Source organism: Eumetopias jubatus, unplaced genomic scaffold, assembly GCF_037043125.1.
Source record: "Eumetopias jubatus isolate StellerSeaLion01/CBP00866 unplaced genomic scaffold, mEumJub1_p1.0 scaffold_5, whole genome shotgun sequence".
In the NCBI taxonomy this organism is placed as follows: Eukaryota; Metazoa; Chordata; class Mammalia; order Carnivora; family Otariidae; genus Eumetopias; species Eumetopias jubatus.
The window spans coordinates 106,061,523-106,084,418 of NW_028274811.1; the positions used below are offsets into that span (position 1 = coordinate 106,061,523).

At 46.8% G+C, this 22,896-nt stretch overlaps 2 protein-coding genes across 4 annotated transcripts in view; one reads left to right on the forward strand and one right to left on the reverse strand.

Annotated features, from left to right (window-relative positions):
- Positions 1-22,896, reverse strand: part of CYFIP2 (cytoplasmic FMR1 interacting protein 2) — a 123,060-nt gene that overhangs the window by 50,338 nt on the left and 49,826 nt on the right. For all 3 annotated transcript variants that reach the window (XM_088023482.1, XM_088023483.1, XM_028106535.2), the window contains exons 16-23: positions 20,012-20,165; positions 18,915-19,071; positions 18,274-18,370; positions 14,937-15,013; positions 13,428-13,536; positions 11,270-11,389; positions 5,611-5,810; positions 3,917-4,004 (exon numbers count right to left, since the gene is read on the reverse strand). In XM_088023482.1, coding sequence (XP_087879608.1) covers positions 3,917-4,004; positions 5,611-5,810; positions 11,270-11,389; positions 13,428-13,536; positions 14,937-15,013; positions 18,274-18,370; positions 18,915-19,071; positions 20,012-20,165 — 1,002 coding nt within the window. The remainder of the gene's footprint in view (positions 1-3,916; positions 4,005-5,610; positions 5,811-11,269; positions 11,390-13,427; positions 13,537-14,936; positions 15,014-18,273; positions 18,371-18,914; positions 19,072-20,011; positions 20,166-22,896) is intronic.
- FNDC9 (fibronectin type III domain containing 9) lies at positions 1,181-1,916 on the forward strand. Its single transcript, XM_088023484.1, has one exon. It carries the CDS (start codon positions 1,181-1,183, stop codon positions 1,895-1,897), a length of 717 nt encoding a protein of 238 aa, XP_087879610.1. The 3' UTR covers positions 1,898-1,916.

The following is a 22,896-nucleotide window of genomic DNA, read 5'->3' on the forward strand; positions in this document are numbered from 1 at the left end:
CAGGGCTGGGTGAGACCCGTACATGAACAGACACACAGGCTGAATGAACATGGCTGCCCCTCATTTTTAGATCAGGGGAAATTCAGTGGAGGGGAAACTCTCTCTCCCAAAGAGACAGCATTTGAGAGAAACTAAAAAGCTTGAAGATGGTGCTTTCTTACCAAAGTGGGAGCGCTGCTAATCTGAAGAGGGCTAATTTGATTTGTGGAAAAACAGCAACTGGGTCTTAGTGCCAGCACCTCATTTTGCAATAACGTGCTGTAACTAAACCCAGCAGCCTTGCATTTGGAAATATAGCAGTTAAGTGGCTTTGAGTCTACCTATTAGCTGAGTGACCTCAGACTGCTTATCTGTAAAATGGGGATCTAGCTCAGAGGGCCTGATGAAGATTAAGGGAACTTTATTACGGTATGTGAGCATCTAGCATGACACATACTAGATGTGACATAGCAACCACTCACTAACTGTTGGTGATTACTATCATTATTAACACTCACAGTACCAGGGGTATTAAATAGCAGCGTTTATGCTGGTATTAGGAGCTGATTGCCTTGACCTACACAACTAATTTCCTGGGTACCTTCAGCCTTGAACAAACAAACAAAGAAACAAAACATGAGCAGAGGCTTTGGGGAGAAATCAGCTGCCAAGGAGTGATGACGCAAATCTCCTCTCACAGGCAACAGAACTGGGAGGCTAAAAAAGCAGTGGGCAGAATGTTCTAGATGACTGAGCTCACAGCACTGCGAGCAGAAGGTCCAGAAGGGATATTGTAGGTGACATAATTGTCTGACTTGGAGGTCGCAGAGCCGTGGTGACTCATGTGGGCACATTAATCGGGTTATCTCATTTCTTTTATGGCCTTTCTTCGTTTTTTAAAGGCTTGGAAACAATGTTGTATCTGAGGGATCGGAGCCAGGGCAGGATGAGGCTGGGGGACATCAGGCCTGCAGGACACAGGCTGTGACACGAGACAGCCCTGATGTGAACCTGTGTTCTGTTATCTCTCAGCTATGCCTTCGCTGAGTAACGGAACCTCTTTGCCCTCCATTTCCTTGTAAAACAGGGGCAATCTTAGTCCCCGTCGTGAATGCTCAATATACGGTGGTTATGAATATCGTACGTAAATGCTTCAATAGGGGATGTCATTTTCCACTTTGATTCTGGTTCTAGAATCAGGATGAACATCGAGGTTGGGAACGTTTCTCATACAGGAGCCATCATTTCCTGGTCGTCCTCAGAGCCCTGCCTGGAGGACTATTACCATATTATGTATAGGCCCAACTGGAACAGCATCTTCTCCGGCTATCTGCGCTACAGCTTCCACCACGAGGAGAAGGTGCCCCGAACAATCAGCTCCGTGGTGCTGGAACACCTCGCGCCTTCCACTCTCTACTTCCTGTGCATCAGCTGCAAGAAGGCTGCCTTCCCCTACAGGCACTACTGCACCATGTTCCATACCCTGGATAAGAGTCCACTGGCAGCCGGGAGCTCCCTGGTGGACCCCCAAATCTCCCTGTGGGTGTTGATGGCCATTCTACTGGCCTGCTTCACAGCCGTCTTAGCTTTCATCTGCCTCCAGTTCTGGTGCATCCGTTGCCACGAGCCTCGATGGTCTTACCGAGCCGGCCACATGGAGGAAGCCAATGGGTTGGTGAGATGGCCAGAGGAGGCCCCTGCGCTTGGGCAGAGAGAGGAAGACCTGCAAGGGCTCCCCCTGGTGGAAATGCCACGCAAGAACTCCGGCGCTGAAGCAGAACCAGAAGCTGAAGGGGAAGCCAACGAGGATGATGCAGCTGACCAGGATGCCGCCAATCAGGATGTTCCTGACGTGGGTGCCTTGCTGAGGGGCGGTGGTGGTGATCATCCTGCCGTGCTGCCTCATTTTAGGGAGTGAGACGTAGGGAGGAGGCAGCCCGTGCGTCGTGTAGCTTAAAGCCCTCCATACAGTAGATCTTTTGTAAAAATGTGTCCCTAGACCACCCATTTGCCTCCCCTCAACTGTCAGTGCTCTTGTGGATCATCCGGGTTGGATGAAGGCCCTATGACAAAGCTTCTCAAGCTGGAAAGCATATACCCCCCACGGTATGCCAAAGGGGAAACATGGTGTCTCTCAGGAGTGTCCATTTAAGGGAGCCCAGTTAAGAATGAAAAACATTATTTTAATGTTAAAACAAACAGGAATATATTATGGTATAGAAAGCAAAATTTGCATGACTTAATAAAACACAGTACTTTGAGGAAACTTTTGAGTTGAAAATGGGCTCTCCCGGTTATGCATTCAGTCAGCTGAGGCAGACGTCCAGTCCCCTCTGCTGTTGGGGGGACTATTTTGGAAAGATTGAGAAGCCTTGCTTCACAGTGTTTTCCAGCTTTCGGGCAATCACATACCATCTCGTACCCCATCTCCATTTTGTTTAAACCACAGACTATCTTTACTATTATTAACAATATTTTTCTTTAAATTGACTCATTTTTAAAACTTAAACTTATTTTAAAAGACAGACTTATATGACTCCATAAATGAAAAACCAGCACCCTCCTGCTATAAGTAGAAGAGACATAAGAATAAATATAATGAAAACAAAATAACATTAAGTTTGACTTAGATTCACTTAGATTGCCTACTAAAGACTCTGAGCTTAAGGTCTGCTCTCTTAGCTTCCAGGAAAAAGGAAAATGGAAAGGAGAAGGTATTAAAGACATATAAGCATCAACATAAATGTGTCTTTCTCCTTGTTATAATCACAAGGTTTGTAAGAGACTTGGAAAGGGAGGTGTTGTTCTTGCTTTGGAGTCAGAGTCATTCAATGACATGTCTGAACTATCCGAAATGCTGGCTCAGAGTGTCCCTTGTGTTGAGAAAGCTGCCTTGACCAGACTGGCTGTCCTGGAGAGGACATCTACACTGTCCCAGCATCATCCCAAGACCTTCCAAGCCCACCTGTAGGCCCAAGTGGTGGGAGCTCATTGGTTCACCACACTTCCCAATCTTGGGCTCCCCAAACTGGAGGAGTACCTTTTCTTATATGTATTCAGTGGTTCTTCTGAGTCCATCTGTGCTTACTTTTTTAAAATGGGGTCAAAGGTAGCCATTTCAATTCTATCACAAAGAAGAATGCTGGCTTTGTTGTGGACACGTTTCGCTCTTACAGTGGCATACTTCCCCTTCAAACCCACAGGGTAAGAGGTAGATCTCCTACATCTATCATAGTGTTGGTGAGACTCTGTGAACACTGCCCCCTGTCCCCACCATGGGTGTAGAAATTCGAGGAGGGGAGAGATGATGTCCGATTTAATCTCTGATATATCCCCAGCATGCAGAATCTAGCCCCATGTCTGGCTTATCGTGGGCGCTTCATAAATGTCTGTTTAATGAATGGCAAAGGATGGAAGGTCTAGAACAGGGCACCATCTGGGAGGCCTGGTTAGTGTCAGGATGTGTATTGGGAACAAAGCGGCAAAGAGATGGGAAAAGACCTGTCTCTCGGCTCTAGCTCCAGCCCTCTGGGATTTCCTTCAAAACTCCACCTTCCCAATTGCTTCCTGCTGGCAAAACGCTTGCCTTTCTGGAACACAAAATCCCAGAATCACACGACCATACTGCAATGAATCAACTGAGCAACAGGAGGAGAGAGGATGAAGATGAGAAGCCCCACGCACCTATGTCCCTGCTCACCTCAGTGAAATCCCCCCAACTAATTCCCACCCAAGAACCACCCCTGCCAGGTCTGCTTCACCCGCATCCTGGCTAGCTGTGCACAAATAAAGATGAATATACTCGCAGTTGTTTCTGCCTGGATCTCCCTGCTGTCTCTCTATCTCTGCACCTTTTTACTTTTCTGATTTGGGGAACACTTTTCTAATTGCCTTTGCTCACTAGTCTTAGGAGTAGGACACAGGCAGGACTACTCACCTTGGATCCATAGAGGTAATAAGGCTGGACGTTGGCGGGCTTATCTCTTTGCGGTTCTTGGGTGAAAGGAATGGCAGTTCGAACAAAACTAGTGGAGGAAAAGAGAAGGGGCGGTAGTTAACTGGGTCCTGAGAGCATTCTTCACGGGACACAACCCAGCTGGAGCCCTTCCTGACCAGGTGCAACCTCAGTGTTTCTAGGTGGTTGTCTATAAAGGTACTAAACTCTTATGACATACACCCATTCATTCACCTCCTGTCTCCTTCCCATAGGTGGGAAAACCATAGTCCAGATTCCCAGGCTAGCCTCTGGGCTATGGCTGCTCACAAGGACAGTAGGCAAGAAAGACAACTGGCTGGACCTGCAAATGGCCTTCTCTGGGGCTCTGATCCTTCCCCCCGCCCCACCCAGGTTGGCTTCTTAAGAGCAGCGTTCCACAAACTCTTTCTGTAAAGGCCCAGATAGCAAGTATTCTCAGCTTTGCAAGCCAGATTGTCTCTGTCACCATTACTCAACTGTGCTGGTAGCGTGAAGCGCCCATAAATAACTGTAGATGAATGAGCATGGCTGGGTTCCAGTAAAACTTTACGAATTTCAAATGATTTTTCACTTGTCATCAAACTATAATTTTTTGGATTTTTTCCCCCAACCATTCAAAAACGTCAATAGCATTTTTTGCTCCTGGGTTGTACAGAGACAGTTGGCAACAAGATGTGGCTTGTGGGCGATGGCCTGCAGACCTCTGCTCAAGAGGATTCAAAGTCCCAGATCTTTACAGAACCAAAAGTCTGTCTTGCTAAACGTGTGGAATCAGGCTCATGTGTGGTTTCCTCCCAGGTCCTTCTATTCATTCAGCACACATTTATTTAATACTATAATGTATTAAATTATAGTATTGAGCCAGGCCCTGAGGGTACCGAGAGGACCGGTAAACACACGCATGTTTGTGTAACCTAATGTACTTGTTTTGTGGGTGAACACATCTCCCATCCTCCATCAGGTTTTGAACTTCTGTGAGGATAAGGGATTAGGTCTTGTCCTCACCTCGGTGGCTGACGCAGGGCTGTGTGCACCCTGCAGGAGACATTCGCCACTTTGTCATGCGTGCGTGTGCCTATTTTGCACAAACGTATTCATGTATGTGGATATTGTCATAAAAGTACCATCTGCTCATAAAGCACCATGCATGCTCCTAGGTTGGACTATGGAGTAGCGCACAGCCAGCTCCTGCTTCCTTCTGGGTCCTGCGCTATCTTTCATGGCACCGCCTCTTCCCATCGGCTCCACCCTCACCACGTACTCTCGGCTCCTTGGAGACTCTGTCTGGAATATTCTTCTCCTGTCTTTTCACCTTATTTACTCCTATTTATCCTTCACATCTCTGCTCAAGCATTACTTGTCAGAGGAGGAAGCCTCTCTTGAGGTTCCCATCACTTCCCAGGCTGGATCAGGTGGTGGTGTTTTTCTCTCTCATGACTGGGGCTTTCCTCCATCTGCAGATTCACTCTTTCCATTTTTCACCAGCATCCTCCTTGCCTGAAGGCTCTCAGAGGCAGGCTTGTTCATGGTGGCATCCCTGCCTCCAGCACAGAGCCTCCAGCCAGGAGGGACTCCACAAGACACCTGTTACAGGAAGGAACCCCTTCCCTGGCCCCCAGCCCACCCCAGCCCCCTCTGCACAGGGACTCCCTTACCGGTTGGTGGACCCGTTGTAGCAATAGTTGGGGAGGAAGTCAAAGTTCAGCTCCCAGAAGACATGCAGGGTGATGCGGCCGTAGGGGGCGGACACGTTGTGATTGGCCTCCCGGAACATGGCGTCGAAGCTGTCCAGGGTCATGTGCTTACACAGCAGCCGGTGTGTGAGCCGGTTGATCTCCAGCAGCCACTCCAGCTCCTGCCAGAGAGAGCCCACGGCTGCTGAGGACGTACACATACACCTCACACGCACCCCACGTGCCCCGCTTCATCTTACAGATTCCTTTCATGTGGGCGAGAGCCCCTCAGACAAGCTCCCGACTGCCGACGTGGAGACTAGGCTCCCGCGGTGGCATGTGACAACATGCCCTTCTTCAGAGGAGGAATTCCCAGATTGTGCGGAGGAAAGCTGCGTACCTGCTCTGAGAAGGGGGCCACAGACCATGTATGATTGCCCTGTCTGGACCCCCTTGGGTGGAGAGCATGCCTGCTTGCTTTCCAGTCTCCATACTGGTGAGGAGAAAGCTTGCTTCTCAGTGTTGCAAGTAAACAAAAGGAAGGTGTGACTGGCTGTCACGAGAGCTGTCTCGGCTGTGCAGAGAGCCATCCTGAGAGTTATCACTCGCGAAGGCCTTACTACTAGGTCAGACCACATGAAACTACTGGTTTTCAGGTTAAACACCATTGAATATGAGTAGTTTCATGTGATTCAATTTAATATACGCCGAACTGTATCCTCAGCACTTAATGTGTCTTAACTCATTTAATGCTCAAAAAAACCCTTATTTTATGCATTAGAGACACTGAGGCTTGGAGAAGTTGAATCACTTGACTCCAAATCCAGGAAGTTGAGCTCCAAAGTCCATATTCTTAACCGTTGTATACTATAGGAATTTTAAAACTAGCTGGGGGCAGAATGCCCCCTCCTTTGGATTCCTCCTGGGTCTGCCAGTCACCGGGTTGCTTACATGTTGGCAAAGGTGCAGCTGAAAGCCACGGACCGAGGACTCACGTGAGCTGTGGGCCTTGACTGCTGGGAACCCTACCTTCAGGCAGAGAATGGGACCAAAGTGGACAATATGCAGACACAACAGGTCACTGCATTTGTTGGCAAGTAAAAGGAGAGTGAAACCCTTTGGGCTGGCTTTAGTCCCTTGCTGTGCTACTATGAAAAAGAATCAAAGCACAGCCTTGTGCAGAGAGAGAAGCCATTCCTCTTTGTGATGCTCTAGGACACTCCCATATTGTTGTGGTCAAGCCCTCTTTTGAGATGGGTACAACGGCCCCTGTTTCATACAGGGGACAGATGAGGCTCAGAGGGTGAAGTAACTTGCCTAAAGTCACACAGGGAACATAGAACACAGTTTAGTGTGTGATCCCAGGTCTTCTGACGTCAAGTCACGCGTTTGGGCCTCTATAATAGAGTTGCCTGGACTAAAGAAGCAATTTGCTAAGAGAGCCCCTTGAACAGTAATGATGATCAAAGTAAAGATGGTCTGACAATATAAAAACTCCACGAATGCTGGCAAGGGCAGTTGACCAGAGGGCGGCCAGGAGGTGGGACAGCCAGAGGGCCAGCTTTAATGGCTGGGAGAGTGAGCTCAGGTGTCTACAGTCAGTCATAGGGTGCAGTCCCACACCAGGGAATCAATTTTACTCTCATCAGCCACAAGGCATCCCTCATGCCAGTTGGGGCCTAGAGTGTGGCCAGGTGGAGGCCCCAGACCATGCTTCCAATTTTGGAGCTTTGTTTTTCTGAAACTCAGATGCTATGGCTCTAAATTGGGGGTGCAGAAGTAGATCAAAGCTTGCAAACTTCAGTGGCTGCAGAGGCCAGCCAGCTCAGGGAAGAGACGCAGGCAGGAGCAGGAGGGACTCCTACAGCTGGGCTGTCTGTGGCAAAATGTCTGCCCAGAGACGGGGGAGCTGCTACTTAACTCCATAGAGTTGTTGCCTCCTCAGAATGGGCTCAGTGATGACAGAGCTCACAGTCTTTCAAAAGAAGGTCGAAATCTGGATTTTAATTCTGGAATGGCAGCTGGAAGAATAAGTTTCCAGTCATTGTGCACCATGAAGTAAACGAAGGGCAGAAATACCGAATCACCTCTCTGCTTCTGTCTCTTAGGGCCTACCCAGGTGGACTATTAACTTTGTGCCCATTCACTTTGGATGGGTAAAAAAATGAATTAAATAAAATAAATAGAATAAATGCCAATGATTTTATTTCTAAGCTCCCTGAGTCCCATGGCACACTGAGGTGCCATGTTACCAAGAAGATAACTGCAAGCAAAAAACCAGGGAATGTTCTGTGATTTTAACAGTCTCACAAATGTGTGTCGGCGTTTATAGGGAGACCGAAGGAGGGAGTTCTCAACGCTGCTGATGTGGGGCTGCTGGAAACGCAGGTCCACTTCTCCTGCCATCCTGCCATACAACCGTACCAAGGTTTCTGACAGGTAATCCAAGCCCTGTTTTGGCCTCAGCCAGGTTATTCCAGTCTTCAAATCATAAGAGGGCACTTGCCTCTGGGATGCAGAGCTCAGTGCATCAAGCTTGGCGCAGGTTGAAAAGGCCTTGTGAGTGGTTCTGGTGCCTTCTGAGAGGGTCTCAGTTTTCTACAGTAGAGTTGGTTTACTGGGGGCAACGTAGAGAAGCAGAACTGGGGAAATAAAACACCTAACAGGGCAACTTCTGTGAAGGAGTGGAAAGAGCTCTTGGATGGGGACCAGAAAAGCTGAGTGTCAGCCACACCGGACTGCTCACCAGCTCTGTGGCCCCAGGCAGGTGAGAAGACCAGGGGTCTCAAAGTCAGGTGCAGCGGGGCATGGAAGGTCCCACACGGGAATAAGGTGCACCAATGAGGCTGGCGGCAAGCTGAAGAGAGTGCAGCCGGGATGACTGGATGATCTAGTCATTTCTAGACGATCGCTGCCATCTGGAATGGCTGGTGTGGTGTTGCCAAAGCTTCTGCAGTTTTATTCAAATTCTTCCAAATGTTAAATGTTGGCTCAAAATTTCAAATGTGTTCTGCAGCCTAAACAAAACACAGCCTGCAAGCTGCCAGCCCTCAAATTCAGCATCAGATCTCTCCGAGAATCTGTTTGCTCAGCTGTGTTGGGTGAGGACGGCTGACTTAAGAAATCTCTGCCACCCTCCCAGCTTGGCATCATCAAGCCGCCTTCCCATCTCAGAACAGAGGTTCCAAGGTGGAGGGAAGGGCTGAAGGGAGCAGATTCCTCGGGCTGTTTCTCAGAAGAGGCAGAAGCTTCTCAGCCAAGGTCAGTAGGGCCTCTCCCACAGGAGAGAGCATCCCTGGGGTCTCCTCTTCATGGGCTTTACAGGGAGTGCCTGCTCTCCTGGGGGTTGCCGCCCTCACCTGATAAACACGGGCAGTCACTGCTTGTTTTGATTTTGTTCTTAACTAAAAGAACATTCAGTGCCTTTCAAGGGATGGGAAGAGGTCATGGACACCCACACACACCCCAGACCAGTTTTTCCATGAGATATGCTCATTCATTACTGGACAGCTAGAAGTTACAGATAAACAACAAAGATGAAAACAAAAATCCCATCACTGCTAACATTCTGGCATAAACAAAGAAAAATCTATTCCTTTTTCTTCCTTCCTTCCAAGAAAAATCTACTTCTTAAAATAGATCTCCCAGAACATGTGCTATATGATAGTCTCCTAAAGTAACTGACCTAGGACTTAGGTGGGTAGCTGGGGGCAAGTCCCCACAGGAAATGCTGCTGAAAATTCACCCTGAGAATGTCTCACTGTAGCCCAAAATTTTTATGCTCCTCTCATCTTTTTTCCTTTCTTTTTCTCATTTTTTTCATAAGCTATTATTTATTAAGTGCAAGTCATCCTTATAAAAACGTTATACTATGATTTCTAATATTCCTCCATCATGTAGATGGGAAAATGAACTTGTAGAAGTTAAGTAACTGGCCAAAATAGCCGCCTGGTAAGTGGCAGGGCCAAGAGTAGGACCCAAGGTCTTTCTGACTCTAGAGCCCTAGTCCCTAGTCACTTTTTTTCTTTTCTAACCCCTTTGTCCATTTAAAAAAATACTTTTTTTTATTTTGAAATAATTTTAGACTTACTTTTCTGTAAGTGAAAAAGTAGAGTTCCTGCATATCCTTGACCCAATTTCCCCAATGTTAACAGCTTACATAACCATGGCATAATTATCAAAAGTAGGAAATTAACGTTGGTCCCATTCTATTAACTAAATGACACACTTACTCAGATTTCACCAGATTCTCCACGAGGGTCCTTTTTTCTGTTCTATGATTCAATTTGGAATCCCACATTGCCTTTAGTTGTCATTCTTCTTAGTCTTTTTTCAATCACTAACATTTTCAGTCTTTGTCTTTTATGATCTGGATGCTTTTGAAAAGTATCATTCCTTTTTTTAATGCCATTTAATTGGGGTTTATCTGATATTTTCTCAGGATTAAATTGAGAACATGCATTTCGGCAAGAATACCACAGAAGAATACCAGCAGGGGTTACATTAATATATATTATTACTGGTGTTGTTGACCTTTGATGCTTGGTTAAGATGGTGTTCCCACTGTAAAGTTACTAATCTTCCTTTTGGAGTTAATAAATATCTTGAAGGAGATAGTTTGAGACTATGCAAGAATCCTGCTGCTTCTTAGTTGTGTTTTTTTTTTTTTTAATTTCTGGTAATTTTTAAAATTGTGGTCAAATATATGTAACAGAAAACTTACCACTGACACCATTTTTAAGTGTATGGTTCTGTGGCGTTCAGTTCATTCACATGACTGTGCTACCATCATCACCGTCCATCTCCAGAACCTAATTTCCCTCAACCAAAACTCCATACACCAATTCCCTCGTCCCCGGTAATCACCATCCCACTTTCTGTCTCTATGAATGTGACTACTTTAGAGACCTCGTAATAAGAGGAACCATAAAATATTCTTCTCAAAGGTCTGCCTACTAATTTTAGCATCCTTTGCTGGATTTTGCCCAAAACTGTCACTGTGGCATTTTAATGGTGATTTTCTATTTCTCTCATTTCTTCTACTCATCTGCTTTTGAAAGCATTAAAGTCTTCCTTTGATTCACATCAGGACTGGTCAATCAAGTTTATTCTAATTCTTGGAGAGGAAGAGTTAGCAGAGAGTAGCTCAAATTGCTGTTTACTAGAAGGGAGCAGGCCTACTCCCTGCTTGTGTATCAGGACCAAAGACATAGTTTCCAGGTCCCAGTGCAAAATGGAAATGTGGGAACCCTTGTTAAAAAATTAAGAATTTCAGGATGGCAATGGCAGAGAATTAAACCCAGCATGGAGCCCTTCTGGGCCCTATACTGCACATCCACGATGCCCACCCTGTCGTGCAACATTCCCTAGCTTCTCAGGACCTTCCCTGTACTTGCTCAGCTCTGTGGTAACCCAAAGGACAAGCAACTGTGCCCCAGGGTTGACCATGTCAGAGATCTCAAGGCAATCAAGAAGAGGGTAAGATCACTCATTCTTTTTTTTTTTTACCTGCTCCATTCAGTTAGGAAGAAACTCACTGCTTCTCTTTAACCAGCTCAGTACTAAGCTAACAACACCTCCAACTAGGCCTCAGGTCTAAGGACTCCCAGATCAGAACTCCCATGGGCCCCCAGTCTCTTACCACAATGGAAGTCAGGTCCTCACTCTCGAAGCGGCTGATGGCCTGGTCCAAGGATTTATACATGGCGGCTGAGATGCGCTGGGTGATGAGTCTGTTCAAGTCAATTGATCTACCCAACAACTACATGGAAGAGACGGAGAGAAAAGTTACTTAAGGTTCTCGCAGGCACATGACAACTAAATGCAATGCACTGATAAGAAATTGGATTAAAAGCAAAAGGACATTACTGGGACAAATGAGGACTCTATGCAGAAAACAGTATTGTTAAATTTCCTGAGTATGATCATTCTATCTTGATTATGAGAGAATGTCCTCATTCTTAGGAGATACATGCTGATGTATTCATGGGTAAAGTGTCATGACATCTGCGACTTACTCTCAAACGGGTGAGAAAAAGAGTACATATATTTAAAACGTATATATAATTTAATGTTACATATATATGTATTGTTATAAATTATTTACACATACTATATCTTTATATACTACATATATTTACTATTTACGTATTAATTTACTATTTATATACCACTTACTATATGTTATATTTATAATATATATACTATACACTACTTATATATTTATATACTATTTACCTATACTTTATATATTTACACACACACATATTCATATACTGCACTTTGTTAGGTGCCCAAGGATTATTCTTAACTATTTTTTTTTACTGTATTTGCAAGAAAGAAAAAATATGCATATGAGAAAGTAAAGCAAATGTGGTACTATATTAATGATCACAAATCTGCCTGTAGAGTATATATATGTTCATTGTGTTATTCTTTCAACTTAAGTTTGAAATATAAGAAGTTGAGGAAAAACAGGATTCATCCAGCCTGTAGGAAAAGGCTCAGGACAGGCTCCGGCACCCCATGCAATGTTGACATCCTAAATTTAGCTATGAGGTCCTTCCCACATCGGTCCCGTGCCCCACCAATCACAAGAGGGTAGCAGCTCCCTCAGCAAGGGCCTACTGCGTGCCTTTATGGGGATCAGTACAGAAGCACGAGAATGAAGGACTGGATGGAAAACAGAACTTATGCTAATTTCCACCAGGGCACACACGTGTGGGCATTATCACAGATGCGATGCAAATAGCAATAAACATTTATTGAGTACCTGCTGTGTGCATTGTACTTTGCTAGGTGTCCAAGGATTATTCTTAACTATTTTACTTCTTTTTCTATCTCCCTTTTGGGAGATTTTCTACCAACTGACTAGGATCCCTGGCAGCTACCTTGTGCACACATGGAGCCCTCAGTATTTAATGTCCTGTGGCTAATTCTGGCTGCATCAGTAACTGATGGCTGTAATTTCCTGAGAGGCTGGAGGAAAAGCACTGAGCTCCTGCTGTTGAGAGATGAAGATGTTCTTTTCTCTCTCATTATTCTCCATTTCCCTTTGATTTCTCATGGTAATGAAAATGCCCAGGGTTTCCAGGGTAACCCCTTCCTCTTCACCTGGGGCACTTATCAGCCGTGGCCCTTCACCTGGGTCTTCCCTACAAACACCGTGGCCCACACACCAAGCGCAGAGGTCACGGCATAAAGGCCATACCAGCTTCAAGTGGCTGACAACGTGGTGTAGGAGTCAGGTGGCTGGAGCATCTCGTATTTTGCCTGCCTGGCTCACACTAACATTTTTAAGCAGGGATCTGTGTCTGAGCTCCTGGCAGCATTTATTGCCGCTACATCTGGGGTCAAATGTGAACAAAAAGCAACTCCACAAAAACACACTAATTTCTAGCGTGGGTTTAGTGGACATGCTTCATTTCAAAGCACGAAGCAGCCCGCCTTCACTTAGACCAGCATGAGGGCCCTGCTCAGGAACAGTTACCCATTTCTGAGCGGCAGTCCCCATGGAAGGAAGTGAGCCATGGCTTATGACAAGAGGACAAAGGCTTTGGTGGCCACGACTCCCCAGAGGCAAGCTGCAGGTGGACTGAGAAGCCGAGAAATTGAACCACAGGATGCCAATGCCTCTTTATTGCTTATAAGATTCCGAGGCTGGGCTACACTCATGCTCAGAAGTCCACATGGGCGGCACGCAGGGCGGAGAGTATGCAGTCCTGATCTCCAATCTCCCCGCTAACTTCACGGCTACTCTCTAGCCAGTTCCACCTGCCCTCTGGCTTTCTTCACCGCACCTGCACGTGTCTCTGTTTCAGCAATGTTTCGTAGCGGTTGGACGGTGGATACGGAATGATGACTCCATAATTCTTACACTCGGCCCTAAAACGTTTATCCAACAGGACACTGCAAGGAATAAAAGTTACATAAGGCCAGTAAACATAACTGGGGATGGTTTTCAAATACCCAGCCCCATCTATTTCAGACCAGAGGATCTACAGAGTTTGTGTATATAGCATATTTGAAATGATAATCATCTTAGAGACACTGGAAGCCTAGCTCACTGTTAAAACGGCATCCTATTCAACCCAGACACTTGCTAAGTGACTACTTTGTGGAAGGCTGTGTAATCTGCGTTTTCCCTGAAAGTACATCCTTTGTACTTTCGATCATCAAGAGCCATTCACTTCATTTAATACGCATTCTGTGTTAACAGAGACCGGTGCGTTCTGATGTCACCTCCTACTTGAAATCTGTCAGAGCAATTCTAGCTGTCAAAGCAAAATGAAGGAAATTCTCTGTGTGGAAAGAAAAGTAATTTATGACAGTTAAGTAACTATTCTTGACATTGTTGGTTTGTACATTTAGATTTCCAATAAGAAGATAGATACCTATTTTGAGGTTTTTCTTGACCAGTACTGTTATGGGTTCTTGAAACCCAGGAATTTACTCAATCAACACATACTAGCACTACCAACAAGCCTCCAACACTTGACAAGTGTCTTACCCCAACTGCTTCACCGGTCTCCTATCTGGCCTTTATATACCTATTCTTGCTCACCACCAATCCATTCTTCACATTTTTGTTTTTAATAAGGGCAAATTTTTAAAAATAAAAATTGAATCCAGTTCCTGTCATACTTTTGATATCATCCTGTGGTATTCGATTCCTCCTAGGGAAATGCCTACAAGCCCCATCATCTGAGCCCTGCCTACCTCTCCAGCTTTATCGTGCAACTTGTCTCCTCTTGTGGTCTGTGGACAAGGCATTTACATGCACTGATTCACATTAATGGTCTCAATTGTCCTATGGAATAGGCATGCTGTCAGTACAATACTTCTGCCCCAGGGACTTTGCACAAGCATTTCCTTTGCCTGCAATTTCCCGACCCATCCTTCACTTAGTTTTATTTAATGCCTATCAACTTCAGGTAAGAGCTCAAATGTTAGTTTCTCAGGACAGCCTTTCCAGTTTCTCACCCCAAAGACTAGTGCAGGTTTAACTGTCATAGATTTCCATACTCCCATGAATGTTTCCTTCACGGGGAGCATGCAACCTCCCTTGCCACTGTGCTCTCATCAGTTTGTATTAACGTCTGATATCCCTCCTAGACTGTGAGCTCCATGAGGGGCAACACCAAACCTGCCTATTTTCCTTTCTCCTATATTTTAGCACCCAGTCCAGGCCCATGGAATCACTCAAATTTCCTTAGGGGCTAAAGAAGAGAGGTTTTACGATAGGAAACCATGTCTCACAGGTGGCAGGCTACGAACGTTTGTTGCTCACAGCCCCGGGACCCTCGTACCTGCCAGCCATGGCTTTGTAGTAGGCAAAGATCTGGTCCGCCAGCTTGTAGACAAACTGATCAAAGCACAGGTTCACCTGGGGACACAGAAGCAGGAATGTCAGCGGTGCATCTCTAGCTTTAGCACAGAAAGCGCACACAGCTGCAAGGGGTCAGCTGGGCAGTATTGTGTGCTGTGGGGCAAGATACTTCGAGGAGCAAAAAAAGAAGATCCTGTGGTTAAGTAAGTTAAGAAGTTTAATCCCTCGTTCTCAAGGCCCTTAGTTAGGCACAGAGAAGGCCAAGTTCAAAAAGCTGTTGAGGAACCTTGATGTTCCAAGGTGGCCCGCCCAGGGGGAAGGCAAGATAGCTCTTCATATCCTGCAATTGCTCCCATCATTCCACCCACCCTCTTCCCTGCTAGACTTTCTCATCTTTTCCTTTCATTTTATTTGCCCTTCCTTGACAAAGGAAGAAGTTGATGGTGCTTGGAAACTGAAAAATCTCTTTTTTTTTTTTTCCAAACTTAGCTTAGAAACCTTTGGTTCTTAATGAATATGGGATCATCTTGCCATTTCAGTGTCTCATCACATGGGTGGCAGACCATGAGGCTTAGGTAAGAAGTTCATGTCAGACACTGGATCAAAACCAAACTGTCCACTGAGGACAAGAAACAGCCGAGGGTGGGGCTTTAATGACCTGGGGATGTGGTGGTGGCAGGGCGCCGTGGGACTTCAAAGGGAACAGAGCATATTTAGGTGACTGATCTTCCATGCTTCCCTCACCAAATTCGCAGCTGTGGAAGGATAATTCTTTATCTGAAGAGCTCCCGTATCTTTGATTTTACACGCCAAATGTTATTCTGAACATACAACACAGAGCTATGTGCAGTTCTGCCCTCATTTGCAGATGACCAAGGCCTCTCTGCTCTGGAATTCATGCTTCAAGGGCCCCCACTGGGCCTTCCTCCAGTTGAAGAACCTGCAGAGTCAAGGTGGGGGTGCCCACTAGTCATACCCTAAGCTCCCCTTCTGGAACCAGCCTTGAGTATCCTTGCCCCAAGAGCCCAAGCCCCTTCCAGGCCTGTCTGGTATTTTCCCTGGGATCATCCCTGAGGGTGGACTGCACAGCAGGTGTATGTACCTCTAGGGTTGAGGTTTAGCTAAGGGGTCACTGTTTGTGGGCAGTGGTGGCAGACACAACTGGGTATCCACACACATACACACGAGGCCCTTCATCGTGCAGAACAGAGTTGGGCGATGGGGAGAGAAACGGGGCAGGTCACAACTTGTGGGTCTCGATGTATACTTTGGCCCCATGCCCTCAAATGTTACCCAGGGCCTGGCTGTGTGCTTTCTTTCCATTTATTTAAAAAATCTCACTTGGCCACATGACACCCTAGATTTGTTTTGTTTTCAACCTGTTGGAGAACACAAGTATATGAGATCTTGTCAGAACATGGAGTTGTCAAAGCTGAGATGCAACCAGTTCACTTGTCTCCTAGAATCTCTCTTCCCAAGTCTGTGCTCAGGAGAAGAGATCTGTGTTGGGGTCCACCAAGGTCTTCAAATCCCATAGAAATCGGAGGGTAGAGGAGGCAAGCAGCATCTCTACTAGCTTTTCTTGCTAATCCTAAAATGTCATGTCTTTCCTTTATAAATAAGAATTTTATATTTCTATGATATTTTTACCTAATTGGCCTCAGTCTGTATTTATAGACCCCATGCAATTAAGCAGAACCCGGACTATCATTCCAGATCCCAGAAGGCAAAACTGAGAAACTGCGGTAGCCACCACTCCCATTGGCCTCATGCAGGTGCCAGGATTGTACTTCCTTGCTCCTCTCTGAAAAGGAGGTGCAGGCACGTGACTTGCTTTGACCAATGACACGTGTCATTTCCAGGTGGAAGCTTGAAGTACCAGTAACACCTCCCCCTGCCATGGCAATTAGTGAATGTTCCACATGGGTCCCAAATTGAAGACTACATGGACCAGAGCCCCCAACCCACCCATAAGGGAGAAATAAACCTTTGATTTTAAGGTACTAAAAATTTGTGATTATTTGTTACTGCAGCATAACCTAGCTTGTCCTGACCATTACAGAAATAAAGCCATTGAGTGTCTCTCTAATAAATAGCTTCATAGTTGAAAGGATGGTTACTTTAGTCCTACCAGTACTAGCAAGTGACACTGGAAGCTGTGTGACATTGGAGTAATGAAAGCTGACCACTTCAAGTCTAAGATTTATTATCTGTAAAACAGATAGTAGCATATAGCTCTTTAAATTGCTGAAAAGGTTATTTAAAAAGTCGTTCTCTCTCCAGTGCTTAGCACTGCGCCTGGCAAGTTATAAATATATAATAACTGATACACAATATTGCTGTTATTATTATTATTAACCAAATAATCCAACCATAAAAGACCCATTAGAAAATTAATTTTACCCATGCAGTTCTATCATTGGCCATCCCTTAATACGTTTGATGATCATGATTTGTAAAGATCACTCTCCATATAGGGAATGATATTATAATGGCATTGTATGGGGGCAGGTGGGAGCTACACTGTGGTGAGCATAGCATGACATACAGAGTTGCAGAATCACTGTGTTGTACACCTGAGACTAATGGAACACTGGGTGTCAATTATACTACAATCTTAAAAAAAAGTCATAAAAAGAGATCACTCTCCAGAACAAGTCATGGATCCTGCATTGCTATGGTCTGAATGTTTGTGTTGCTCCAAAATTCATATGTTGAGATCCTAATCCCCAAAAGCGATGGTAATAGACAGTGGGGCCTTTGGGAAGTGATTAGGTCATGAGGGTAGAGCCTTCATGAATGGGATTAGTGCTTTATAAGAGAGAGACTGGGGGCACCCGGGCGGCTCAGTCGGTTAAGTGTCCAAGAGATCGAGTGTCGTGAGATTGAGCCCCATGCTGTGCTCTGTGCTCAGTTTGGAGTTGGCTTGAGAGTCTCCCCTTTTCCCTCTGCCCCTCCCTCCACTTGTGTGCCCACGTGCTCATTCTCTCTCTCTAAAATAAATACTAAAATCTTAAAAAAAAAAAAGAGAGATCGCAGAGAGCTCCCTCATGCCTTACACTACTCAAGGATACAGGGAGAAGTCTGTGACCCAGAAAGGTGCCCTCCCCCAACAGTGCTGGCTCCCTGATCTAGACTTCCAGCCTCCACAACAGTGAGAAATACATTTCTGCTGTTTATAAGGCACTCAGTCTGTGGTTATTTGGTACAGCAGCCTGAATGGACTAAGACAGCCCACTTTGTGCCAACAGCTAAAGATTTAAAAAGTCCAGACTCTCGGAATAAGATTACAGGAACAAAAGAAGTATGTCACTTGCCTCGGCTTCAATCTCATCATACAGGAACTGCTTCTTAAACTTGGTCAGAGCATAGTAGGCGCTGTCATTGTACAGGTCCAAGGGATAGAGCACGTACCTGAAGAGAGAAAAGTAGAGGCCAGCAGCTTACTCATCCCTCTGAAGGCAAGCCGACTGATGCGGCCTGGGAAATACGAAGGCTTGGGTGAACACGTGAACAAGCTCGGGATTAGGAAGAGAGAGCCTTCCGGCACTCTGATGTTTCCAGCCTGCCCTAGGAATGCCTTACTTTACGGTCTGCCTGTAGAAATCAAAAGTCCATGATGCTAATAAATCCAAGACCTGAAAAAATGAGTCTGGGACCAAAAGAAATCAGGCGGCAGTTAAGGACATTAGCTTCCTGGTCCCCAGAGATGACTATCTTCCAAGCACGGCTGCCCTGAGACTGACAGAGCATAGGAAGGGCAGCTGGGCTGGTAGAATCCCAAGCCTATCTGCAAGGCTGAGTCAAATCTGGTGTGACTTGATCCTTGGCACGAGTGTTCTCCCTAGTGGGGTATGCGGCCTAATCTGGAAAGTTCTGGGAAGAACAGAGCTCCCTAGCAAACTATCCTCCATCTGCACCCTGGGAACCTCCTTGCTGACCCAATCCTGCCTCTTACTCCATCATGGAAGGTTCTTTGGTTTCCAGGATATGGTCTGTGAGAATCCAGGGCATGGACATCTCGATTGGGAACTGGATTCGCCGGCCCATGGTTAACTCCAGGAAGAATTCTCGGAACCAGAGCTGAGAGAGGTCACAACACTGCTGCAGGGCTTCTGAAAGCATAAAGGAAAGAGTTGTGAGTTATACACGAGAAGCACCAAAAGCTCTCTGCTCTTATTGTTATTAACTTGGTTCTTACTGCTTTTGTTCTTCTTACCACTAAACGAGAATAGAGTAGGTACTCATGAATACGACTTGATCAGTAGATCCCGCTGTCTTGTACCTGACAGCCAGTCTAACATCTATTTAGAAAACAGCATTTGTTAAGCTCACAGTAGCAGCCCTGGGGGGAGGAGAGCAGTGATGCTTTAGAGCTTTAGGTGCTCCCACAACCTCCATCATCCCCCTACAAAGCCATCCTGAAGATCTACCGTCGGGCCTCCTTGTACACGGTAATTGTGCCTTCTACCCGCTCAGAAGCCTTGAAGGGCCCTGGTCTGCACTCTGATGGAGAAGTCTGGATTGTTTATTAAGGTCACCCTTCTCAGTACCAACAGGTGCATTACCACTCCCACGTCTCTGGATGCTGCTCTCCTTCCCTCTGCCCTGTTCCCCCTGCACAGTCATCCTGCTAACAGGAGCGCAGGAATGGGGGACACAGGGTTGGGGTGCAGCCTGGAAGCCTCCTTTGCTATGAGCAACAAGACTAATCAGCTCAGAGCTGCTGCTTAGAAGCAAAAGGCTGACCAAATGCCTGGTTGTGTCTGTGGGTATGTTGCTGGTTTTAAAAAAGTCCTTAGTAGAGGGTACTAAAGACTTCATGACAAATAAACCACAAATGTCTACCAGACGAAGTTAGCGGAGTGAGAATAGCTGGACTGAGCCTGGCCTTTCCAAGCCCAGCAGAAAGTGTGCATTTTTTTACCTCGGCAGCAAAATGTGCCTCTTTTGGTCAATGACCACGTTTTTTGGCAACTTTTGGTCCAGTGGCTTTAGTTGGTCTGGGATCTGGGACCCTAATCCTCTCCCCACTGCCCGGACACCGTGACTCACCACTGATATTGAGCAGGTGCGTGAAGAAGAAGGACTGTTTGTGGAAGTCCTCTATGGCAAGGACGATGGGTCCATCGAGGCTGCTTCTCAGAGTCTTCTTGGAGCCGCTCTTGTCTGCGATGAGTGATTCCAGCATGGTCCGCACCATGTATAGCTTGAAAGAGAAAGTGAGATGAGAAGGTCAGGGGCTGGCCCTCCACCCTGGGGTAAAGGTTTCTCTGTGCTGTATTTATATTTTTCTTTTTTTCTGCAGATGTCTGCTCTTAAAAAGCACTGTCTTAAGGAAGTACCAGTTTAGGGTTGGAGAAGTGAATTTGGAACATGTAAACCCTCATTGAGGGAGACTGGTCAGCCCAGGAAGGAAGTTCTGCCCAGGGCCTGATAACAAGTCTTTCAAGGCCCAGGTTTTTGCCTGCTCTGCTTGGCCAAGGGCATGGGCATCAGAGGAGAACCTCAGTTCACATCACTCTGGAGTCACTCTCTGCTTTACTGGTTGGCTGGGTGGCACCATGGGTGGAGCCCCGGACTTGGGTCTAAGGCCAGGCCCTTCTGCTGTCTTGCTGTGTGACCTTGGGCAACAAAGTCCCACTCTGGGCCTCAGTGTTCTTATCTGCTAACATGAAGGGGTTGCACCAGATGCTTTCTCAAACCAGTTCCCTTCAGCTCTAACATTTTGAGGAACTGCGAAATGCGATTTGATCAGAGCAAACCCCCCACCCAGCCGACCTCAAGCTTCTGACCCTTAGCACTTTGAATCCATTACCGAGGGATGGCGCCCTCTGGTGGCACCAGCTGCATCTCACAGCCTACCAAAACCCTGGGCGGAAAGCGGGGGAAGATGGGTACTTACACAGGAGGTCTACTAGACAATCAACTCCCACTTACAGAGGGCCTTAAGTGCAAAGGGTGCAAGTGCTAATCTAGATCTTTCCACATCATCTGCCTTTGAATCTTAGGGCTGGAAAGGGCCTTGAGGAGCCAGGCTAGTCCATTCCTGCTGCCTCCTGGAGAAGTGTACCCCAACCAACCCAGCCAGGCGGTGTTATACCAGGGAGCGGCAGCCTCTTCGGCCCTGTGTACCACCAGTGGGGTGAAACAAAGCCCGCGGGGACCACTGGCAGGCCTAAGACACAGGTAGGAGAAAGGAGGAGGGCACGGGAGGGCAGGAGAGACAGGGAAGAGGGAGAGAGAGGAGAGAGAGAGAGAGAGAGAAAAGCAAGAGGTATTGTATACGGTGGGGAAGCCGCCGCGACTGCTAGGGGCCACTTGCCGACCACCTCTCAGGAGCTCCAACCTCCCTCTGCCACCACATCTGCCCTGGCTGCCTCCGGATCTCCTCGAGGACCAGCCCCACCACGCGCCCGGTCCTGGGCCAGGCGGTGCAGCCACACAGACGAGGGGCCCAGCGCCCCGGCCACAGCACTTTCCGTGATGGTCCAAGAGCTACCACGGTGGCCAGTCCACCCTCGCCAACCCTGTCGGGGGGCAGGCCTGAGCATCCCTAAGAAGCACTGTTCTAATGACGGCCTTTGGAGTCATCCAGGAAAGGATTCATCAAGTACCATCTACGTGGAATTGACTGATTTGTTTCAAATTCTATTTGAAAATCCATTCTGTCGATAAGAGGGGGACCTCTTTGCCCACCTTCTCCACCTGAACAGAGCATTTAATTCATCAGATCAGCCAACATCCCAGCTGTGCTAGATGCCCCTGTCTACTGTGCTCGGCAGGCCCTCACGGAGCCCTGGGGTGGGAGTCAGGAGACCTGGGTTCTTGTCCCACCTCCACCTGTGACTCACCTTGTGACTTCGACAAGTCACTTCCCCTCTCTGGACCTCAGTTTCCCTATCTGTAAAACAAGGAGGGCACTGGGACTAGCTTGTCTCTAAGGGCTCTTCCAGCTTTGCCTGTTAGGAGTCTACTCAATGCATCCGTGCCACCTCACAGGATTTGGTGGGGGGGGGGGTGTTAACTCGTGGCCACACTCCCCTCTCAGACCACCTACACAAACACTCCTTCCACCCCTCTCCTCTCCTTCTCTCCCCCTGTCTGCCTATTTGGCCCTTCCCCTCATCCTCCTTTCCAGTTTCCCTTCTGCCTTGTCTTGTGTCTCCCTCACTCAAGTCTTGGGACTTACAGAAACACCCAAGAGCCCCGCTTAGCCCCTCCCGGATATTCTAGGCTGGAAAGGCCTGTGGTCCTGGACATTACACAGAAGTGTCTGTAGAAGCTTCCTTGGGATTTCCAAGACCAGCAAGATTAGTGCACACTGGCCCACGGGCTGTGAAGCCAAGGGAAATTACGGTGCTGAGAAGCCGTCCTGCCCAGACACAGACACACACACATGGGAGGGGGGCAGTGCTGGGCCTCAGACGGCTCATCTCAGATGGTTCAGATTCACGACTGCAGAGCTGAGACAGGCTGAAAGGTCATGTCAAGGGGGAGTTCCTGTAAGACTCCTGAACGTTCAATGGACCCTTACGCTTTTTTCTAATACCTCAAAAAGCCTACCAGGAATTGCTTATCCTTAAGTAAGTGGCAAGGATTCAACCAAGATGCCCAGATTCTTTACTTTTTTTTTTTTTTGCTAATTTACTGACTACTTTGGATAAATCACAGGTGACCTCTTGTTCTGAAGCTTTGGTTAGCAACTCTGGATATCTCTGATTACTAGACTTTCTCTAAGGGGTCAAGGGCTTTTGGTACTTGTGCACTTGAGGGGATAATAATGTTTTGTCAGTAACATGATCTCCTTAAAAATTTTCACTTAATGGAGAAGATAATCAGAGTACAGAGAGATCAAGGTGCTTGCCCAAGATCACACAGCATGTCAGAGGCAGAACTCGTGAATTCCCAAGCTAGGATGTCACTGCAGGGTGAGGGGG

Coding starts and splice junctions, on each gene's coding strand:
- FNDC9 (XM_088023484.1), top strand. CDS start 1,181: ATGAACATCGAGGTTGGGAACGTTTCTCATACAGGAGCCATCATTTCC.